This window comes from Phyllostomus hastatus, unplaced genomic scaffold (genome assembly GCF_019186645.2).
Source record: "Phyllostomus hastatus isolate PE091 unplaced genomic scaffold, TTU_PhHast_1.1 phas_contig_40, whole genome shotgun sequence".
NCBI lineage: Eukaryota > Metazoa > Chordata > Mammalia > Chiroptera > Phyllostomidae > Phyllostomus > Phyllostomus hastatus.
In genome coordinates this window covers 6,905,685-6,914,631 of record NW_025333872.1, presented here as the reverse complement: position 1 = coordinate 6,914,631, position 8,947 = coordinate 6,905,685, and the positions used below count along the sequence as shown (strand labels likewise).

General features: G+C 51.8%; 1 protein-coding gene across 1 annotated transcript in view; it reads right to left on the bottom strand.

Annotated features, from left to right (window-relative positions):
• Positions 1-378: 378 nt before the first annotated feature.
• PTK7 (protein tyrosine kinase 7 (inactive)) overlaps positions 379-8,947 on the bottom strand; it is a 60,322-nt gene continuing 51,753 nt past the window's right edge. Inside the window, exons 18-20 of the mRNA XM_045844054.1 lie at positions 2,813-2,964; positions 1,839-2,017; positions 379-1,355 (exon numbers count right to left, since the gene is read on the bottom strand). Of these exons, the coding sequence (XP_045700010.1) occupies positions 1,195-1,355; positions 1,839-2,017; positions 2,813-2,964 (492 nt within the window). The 3' untranslated portion in view covers positions 379-1,194. The remainder of the gene's footprint in view (positions 1,356-1,838; positions 2,018-2,812; positions 2,965-8,947) is intronic.

The following is an 8,947-nucleotide window of genomic DNA, read 5'->3' as shown; positions in this document are numbered from 1 at the left end:
AATTTTTAGGGATCCAATATTATAAAATACTTCTAGAGACTTAAAGGGATTCTGAGACCTGAATCTGTCACTAATAACTCCTCCAGTCCTACTCTAACTTGTCCTCCTTCGCAATTCCTCCCTCCCCACCTGATCACGAGGACGAGGCCAGCCAACACGGAGTGAGCAGTTGTCAGAGAGCAACACAAGGCCCCATGGACAAGAGGTAGCCTTGCCTCTGGAGTCCACATTCTCGACTGCTCCACAAACCAGAGAGAAGGATCACTGCCTACCATTTATTCTGGTCCAAGCCTCAGCAGGTTCCATGAAGGCACATGGCCCCTTCTAATAAGCAAGGGGAGATGGGACATGATTCATGGGCAACAGCAGAGAATGAGCAGAGGTTGTAAAAAAGGCTTTTTTATTGAGAGCAGCGAGTGTAAAAAAAACAAACAAACACAAACAACAACAACAACAATAAAGGTGTGAGGCAGGGGTGGCCCCCTGCCCCCATCTCCTCCAGGGCGCACCCTCCCTCCCAAACCCACCCACCCTACACTGCAAGTACATACAAAAGCCGCCCACGGTGCATACAAAAAGGGCGGGTTCTATAATGTCAAAAGCTCCTGAAAACTCCTTCATCTGCCAGGCACTTAGGATGAGGAAAGGCGAGAAGGGTGGGGAGGAGGCACGGGTATGGTCAGCGTGCACAAGTCCATGCGGGGACGATGCACTGGCGTGTCCTCCCGGTCCTGGCGCAGACCCCAAGGTGGGCCTCGTGGGCCAGAACTACTCAGGATTTTGAGTATATTAAGGAACACCCCTCAAACCCAACTCATCTCCAGCCTAGCCCTCCCTGGGCAAAATTGGCAGGTGAGTGACAGAACTGGACCTGGTCAAAGGGAGGGGACCCAGGCCAGAAACTGGGGTTACCTGAGGCACCCACACTGTCCCTGAAGGGGAAAAGGGTGGCACAGAAAGCTGCCCGGCCCAAGGCCCTAGTCACCCAGTCTGGGTCCCAATCAGCTTCCCCAAAGGCCGAGGGTAAGAAAGAGGAGGAAATCCCAGGCCCTGCCCAGACCTAAGCAATGCCTATGGTGCCAGGGCCCCTGGGGCCAAGGAGGACGGGGATCTTGCCCATCATGCTGCAGGCACCCTTCGAGAGGTCCTCCCCTGCCCGTGGATCCTGAGGCACAGCCTGCCCAGGCTCCCTCCTCACGGCTTGCTCTCTGCGGGGCTGTCTCCCAGGGTGTTGGCGATCTCACTGAAGGAGGGCCTGTCCTTGGGGCTGTGGGCCCAGCAGCGCTGCATCAGCCGGTAGAGCTTGGAAGGGCAGCCCTCCGGTTGTGGGAGTTTGGCCTTCCCAGCCTGTAAGTCTGCAGGAAAATGGTGGGAGGAGTGTTAGTCAAACTTTTAACCAACCCCCCTGGCCAATACTCTTTGGAGCCTGCAGTTCCCCAGGCAGCCACTGGAGGGTGACTTGGGGTCGGGGGTTGCTGGCCAGGGTGGCTGGCTCTGACTTGAAGAGTACACTGCAAGAATCCTGTGACCAAAGGGGAGAGATAACTCCCCTAGCGCCAGCTCTGTGGGGCCGGTCCCAGCAGGGTCCACACAGCACAGGAGGCAACCAGTGCATGGGGCTGCAGTGGGGTCAGTGCTCGGGTGTCAGTGGCTAGAGCGGGCACCAGGGGCAACGGCTATTTACCAAGCAGTATTTCAGGATTTCACCAGCAGTGCCGTATTAGTGTTCCCACTAAAACCAGCCTCGAGGGAGGCAGGCTGAGCTGGCCCCAGGACTTTGAGCAAACTCTCCACCCAGAGAACATTTGGAATGATCCCTTGGGAACTCAGCTGCCTACCTGCCAGCACTTCGTCGTCGGCCTGTCCACCATGGGGCATCTCTCCATGGGTGAACACCTCCCACATCAGCACGCCGTAGGCCCAGACGTCAGACTTGGTGGAGAAGTCGCCCTCCAGGATGGCCTCAGGGGACATCCAGCGCAGAGGCACCCAAGCCTGGCGGAAGTGGTAGTACTCACTGCAGAAGAAAACCATGTGAGGGGTTGGGGCTCAGGGGGTGGGGTGGGGTGAACACAGATCATTGCTCCCAGGTCTCACATCCTAGCCAGAACCCAACTTTCCCACATCAGGGCACTCAGAGAAATCGGTGACACTCATGCTGAGCACAGAGGTGTGCTCAGGAAATCTGAAGGTATCCACAGGGGTCTGACAGCTGAAACTCCATTAAGAATCAAACTTTGCCTATATTTCAATAAAAAAACCAAAAAGCTAATAATCGTGCATACTTTCATTATTAGTTTTAAAAATGTGAAAAAGAACAAATTAAATGGAAAGCAAATTTAAAAAGCTTTACTAGTGATAAATCATGACTAAAGCAATAATCAGACCAACTGGGGTGACTCGAGGGGAAGTTCCCAGAGGCGCTATGTAGTGCGTGTGGGCATTCCAGAGCAATCTCTGGCCGTGGGTGCTGAGCTTTAAGTTTTAGGCTTCAAAATAGTAATTGCTGAATTCAGGAAATTACAGAGGGAACCATATGAATAGTTAAATTATATAAACTGTTATAAAACGTGACTAGTTATTTTAAAAAGGCGTATAATTTTTCATCACCAGAGGAAATGTATGAGCGGCAGAGACCTGTGGCCCCCGGCTGGGACGCCTGCTGCACCTTGGAGAGGAGAGAGGAAGTTTCTGCCCCTTCCCGGGGCCCCCAACTTTAGACTAAGCAGACACTAACCCCTCCTCACACCTCCCACATCTGCCCTCTGCATCTGGCCCCACCCTGCCCTTCCTCTCCCGTCTTGTGTCCTACCTATTGTACACGTCCTTGCTGAGCCCCAGGGCCGACACCTTCACCTGTCTCTGGGCGCTGACCAGGCAGTTGCGAGCAGCCAGGTCCTTGTGCACGAAGCGGTTGTTGGACAGGTGCTCCATGCCCAGGGCCACCTGGGTGCACAGGGCCACCTGGAGCAAGAGGGGGCTTGTCAGAGCAGCCCAGTCTAGGGGATCGAGGTGACCGCCCCAGACAAAACCCTTGGTGGGGTCTCAATGTCATCAGTGTGGTGGTGCTTGGGAAGCCCAGAAGCAAAGGCACAACAGCTTCAGTTTTCTTCTCTGTAAAACGGGGATGACAGCAGTGCTGCCTCAGCAGACTGTCAGAAGAAGGGAACCAAATGAAATGAAGCTCCTGGAACCACAGGGACACACGGCAGGTGCAAGACCAGGGAGTGGCACATAGCAACTACTTGTGGAAAACAATGGCATGAATCGTGGCTTACGTCTATGGGTTGTTCCTTTTCCTTTTCACTTCCAACTTACTTATTTTCTGCTAGTTGTATATATATAAAAAATATATAAAATTTCTGCGTGTGTGAACACACATATACACACATACACACACAACTGGTTGTCTCCGAGGAGGGGAGCTGGAAGCTAGAGAGAAGGAAGAACAACTTACGGTTTATACTGTTTAAATGGTAAACTACACAGAAAAAAGCTCATCAAATGTATGTGCACTTTGACAAACAATTATAAAGCTCACACCCAGGTAACAGTCACTAACTTAAAAAAACAAAACTGAGAATGCTAGCACCCCAGAAAACCCCTAAGGGCTCCCTCCTCATCACATGTGCTCCCTCCCCACCAGAGGGAAGCACTATCCTGACTTCATGATAATAATTTCTTGGCTAGTCTTTCTGGTGTTACCGTTACACACACACTGCTAAACAATACAATTTGGTTTTGCCCGTTTTGGAACCAGGTAAGGCTGGAAGCACACAAAATGTGTTCTCTTTCTGTGCCTGATGCGTTCCCTCAGCACTGTGAGAGCCATCCTTTTTGGGGGGGTGGGAGGGGGCGGGTACCACTGTACTGAGTTTTCATCCTAAATACACCACAATTCATTCACTGTAATGCCAAAGGATATTTGGAGTCCCCCCCCACCCAGCTTTGGGCTATTGAAAACAGTGCAGCTCTGACTGCTCTCATGGGTGTGCACGTGCATGAATTTCTTTACAACAGCCAGGTGCGGGTCATGGACTATGAGTATCTGTAGCTCTATAAAACAATGACAAGCTATTTTCCAAAGTGTAAGAGAATTAAAAATATAGTTCACTGATATCCTTTTAAAATTTTGAGCCATGTGAATATATTATATAGAATACCTTATAGAACATATTGAACATAATTATAATTAAGTTATACAAAGATTTTTTAAGTACATATCAATGCACTAAACAAACAGATGCTTAATTGAGCATCTACTGTACCCACACACAGCTGGGTGCTGGTAAAATGTGACAGGATGTGGCACAGTAGGGCTCCTAGTGAGAGAGGACTGTCTAGACAAGAGACAAGACTTATACCCGCAGGACGCCGCCACCCCCTCAAAGGAGGGGCTCCACGTTAAACAGAGGTGGAGCTGGAGCACCAGGAGAGCACCTGTAAAGACCTACAGCCTCTATGCCTCTGTCATCTGCTCCAAACCTTGGAGCAACCACTGAGGGACACATAGGACCTGTAGCATCTGTTGATAAAAAACAAGGCAACGGAAATGCAAAGAGAGCCCCTGGGCCTATGGAAGATCGTTTAACAAGTTACAGACCAGCTGTGTGCTGCCTCTGCCATACAGACTCGTCCCCCGGGTCCGTAAGGGAGAAGTCACCCTCCACAGAAACGCAGTCGTGGAGGGATGATGATACGAATGGGGCCAAAAACCAATCATCGGTTATCAAGGAAATATATGCCCAGACCCAATAAGATATCATTTAACCCCTATCTGCTGGCAAAAGGTCAAAAGTCTGCTGCCCACAACTTATCTCTAATGGTCAAAAAATACATGAAAAATAAGCCCTGGCTGGTGTTGCTCAGTGGATTGAGCACCGGCCTGTGAACTGAAAAGTTGCCAGTTCAAACTGTAGTCAGGGCATTCCAGTGTGGGCCAGGTCCCCAGCGGGGGGCGCTCCAGAGGCAACTGGTCCTGTCTCTCACACATTGATGTCTCTCTCCCTCTCCTTCTCCCTCCCTTTCCCTCTCTCTAAAAGTTAAAAAGCCCTAGCTGTCGTAGCTCTGTGGATAGAGCACGGGCTGTGAACCAAAGTCTCGCAGGTTCGATTCCCAGTCAGGGTACATGCCTGGGGCTTATTTTTGCAGGCTATGACCCCCAGCAACCGCACATTGATGTTTCTTTCTCTCTTTTTCTCCCTCCCTTCCCTCTCTAAAAATAAATAAAATCTTAAAAAAGTAAAAAAAAAGTGAAAATAAAACTAACTATATAAGTAAAGGCAGCCCGTGTGTGGACCAATAATGAGTATGTTATAGATTATGCAAAGATTATGGTTAATGTGATTCCGTTTCTGAAGTTCGAAGAGGAGTGAAAGTAAACAGCAGTGGTAGAGGAGCTGTCATCATGTTACCTAGTGCAAGGAGAGACCACCCTACCTAAGAGGAGGGGACAGGAACACGTGTCGTGTGCGGACCCCTGAGGGAGGCCGGCCACCTCTTACTTGCACCCTGTGCGGCGGGGCTCACCCTCAGCCCACGGTCCTGTCCTGAACTTTACACCTGGCCTGACACCAAAGCCTGCCTCTTCCCTCAGTACCACAGCCGCCTTCCCGGTCCCGTCACTGGTGCTGGGGGCACAATGGGGGGAGGGCTGTCAGCCCCTCAGGGAGCCCAGCGGCAGGGTGCTGGCTTCAGTCCGGCCCTCCGGCATCGCTGGCGGCTCTGAGCGGCCCCACCGGCCCGGCCCCCAGGGTCCCAGGAAGGCTGGCAGAGGAGCCGAGCCGAGAGGGCTCACCCCCAAAGACTTGAAACCGATTCAGTGAATCGGAATCCTCACCCGCATTAAAAAATAGAATGGGAAATATCAGGGTCTATTAATAAGGATATCATTTACAGCACTTTTCATTTTTAAAATATGTAACTACGCCAAATGCTGGGTTGTGACGTAAAATGTGCATTTTGCTACAGTGGGTGTCAGTCAAAAAAAAGTCTGAAACTCAATGGTCTGAACCTGTGCTGTCCAAGACAGTGGCCCAAGCCCCATGTGGCTATTTCAGTTAACTAAAAGTTTATAAAATTAAAACTCCCGTTTCTCAGTGGCTCTAGCCACATTCTGAGCGCTCAGCAGCCACAGAGTGCACTGCCGCCCCTACGGCAGGAGCTGCGAACACCCCTCCCTGCGGGAAGTGCTACTAGCCAGCGCTGACCCCGACCACCGCTGCCAACCTGGCCCATCCACAAAGCACACTGACGGACAGCACACACAGAGGTGCCTGCTGAACAAAGGACACCACCAGGAGTTGGGAGAAATCTCACCTCCTCGGTGCATTTTCTTTATCAAAAGAGAAGACACAAAATCTCCAGGTAGCTTCCAACCAAACGCGTGTCATCAGTGAGGAGGTTAAAGAGGTCGGGTGAACAGATCAACCGGGGCTCCCGAGCTCCGCCCCGCCGGGTGCAGAGTGCTGCGCTGCATCTCCAGGGCAAAGCAGAGGCCACACTCCCAGAACAGTCCCCCGACCGCCATCCTCGGAACGCCCCAAGGGCCACCTTCGGTAGAAGGGGCGTTCTGCCGAAGGGCCAGGTGACCACTGAAGTGAGCACTGTAGTGGACAGCCTCTACTTCAGGCTTCAGAACCCCAGGGCACCGCTCGGCCCGCCTGGTATCTGTGGGGGGCAAAGGCATGCGTGACGTGCCCTCATCCCACGTGCGGTCCCCAAGTCTGCTCTCCCTCTGCTGCCAGGAAGGCAGACAGAAGAGAGTGGGTCCGGCACGGTGACTAACTCGCTGTCTTTCCAGAGAGGCAGAGCTTCTGGAAATGCTGCCTACGTGAGGACAGCAGGGGGGAATCCTGTCAGACCCAGGCCAATCAAGTGTTCCCCTACTGCTGCGCGAGCCGCCATCAGAGGGCCACAGGGCTGTTTCAGATACTGTTATATAAAGACCAGACCCACCCCTTCCTTCCCAACTTTAATACTCTGAGGGCTTGCCCAGGTCCCAGCAAATCCACTGTGACACTACTGTGCTCCTCTCACAACGGGCTCTCCGTGTCGCCCCACAGGTCCCAGCACCTGACTGCATAAAGCACTATCCACCAGGCGTGCTGGGTTGACCTTGCTCCTTGTCTTGCCATTAGCTTACAGGTGACCCAGGGAGAAATCAGAGATTATAGCTCTCTGACTTTAAAATCTTCATCATCTTAGCATCTACTCTAACAAGCACTACCTACAATTATGCCTCCGCCCAGAGCTAGTGTCTGACTTCTATCACTACCGCATTGCTATCCTGAAATCCTCCTGGGGCACCCCCAACCCACCCACACTACGTACAGCACCCTGGTTCCAGCTCTAGCTGGCCAGGGAGCACCCCACCCACCCTCCCACCTCCCTTTAAAACTTAACTCTTCCTCCTTCCATTCCCCCGGACCCTCGGGCACATCAACGCACTAGCTCACTCAATTACCAGCACAAGACAGAGCAAGTATCTACAAGTTTTAGTACACATTTCCTAAGAATTTGTCATTTTCACGGAATCCCCAAAGAGCAATATTTTTTAAACTACTGATTAAGACTCACACAGGTCTCAAAACCACTTCTGTGGGTTAAGAGAAATAGGCTGGGCTGGGGTGAGAGGGTGGGAGGACTGAACGAAAAAGCAACAGGACTCGCGGAGGTGGACAACGGTGTGCTGACTATCAGCGGGGGGATGTACTTGATGTATCAAGTACAGTTGTGAAAGTTTAACTTTAGTTTGTGTGTGTGCTCGGGTCATGATTAAAATGCACTTCTTACAGGAGATGCTAATCAAAACACATTTCAAAAATCACTGTCCTACTCGAGGACTCTTCGAACTTTAATGAGCTCACAAATCAGCCAAAAAGGCTGTTTGAAAAACGTGAGTCCTCAGACCCTACCTTCAGATTTTCTGGCTCCCTCGGTCTGAGTGCGGTGTGGTCCAGAAATGGACTTCTTTTAAAAACAATCCCACCCCCACCAGATGCAGAATATTGCCCTTAGAGAGTGGAACCCACCTGACTGAAGCACCCCCAACAAATTCCAGGTGTTCTTTCGAAAAGTGTGGGAGAGATCTTTAGCAAAGGTGGGGATGACTCTGGGCCACAGAGTCTCAGGCCACATGACGGGTAACTGACTTCCTGCAGCCCGCGTCCCTACGCCAGCCCCAGAAAACCTACCTTGACCCCCCTCTCTCCTGAGTCCAACCCCTTCCTGCCATTCAGTGACATCCTGTCCTTGAGAACTGAACTCAAATAGCTTTCTCTACCAGGAATGCTTCTTTATCAGCCACATCGGTCTGTCCACGTGGAGAACGTGGATGTCCTTGACATCTCGTAAAGCACGCCTCTCCCCGGCTTTCTGTGTCCCACCTGACGTCGGTATGGCACATGCACCCTCATTTCCCTAAGCACCCCCCAAGAGATCCTGAGTGCCCCAACGATGCCTGGCAGTTTCAACGTTACAACCCCAAGGGCCCTTAGCGCCATGGCTCGCCAGTGAAGACTTGCTGGCTCCGTGCATGTCCTGATTTGTGAGCTCTGGGGTCCTGACATCCCACCAACCTGAAGTCGCACGTCCTATCCTATGGCTTCTCAGAGACGGAGAAAGGCGTGTGGTATTATTAAGAGGCCAGCTCGGCTGACCTGGGGCCAGGTTACTTGTCCTTAGTAAATTCACCTGTAATGGGAAGACGCCAGCCTAAAGGGCCCAGAGCCACTTCCCCAGCAAGATCAGGGGCAGCCAGGCTCCCACTCACCTGACTAATCAACCAGCCATACCTTTCTGCCCCAACGCCAGAGTCTGTGACCTGAGTCAGCTTACAAGGCAGGGAACGGTCACCTGGAAGGGCCTTAGCAGTCAGTCTGTCTACCTGCCCTGGGCTTTGACTGGGTTATTAGGTGACTTTGTTGTCAGCTTGGAAGCAAAGCAC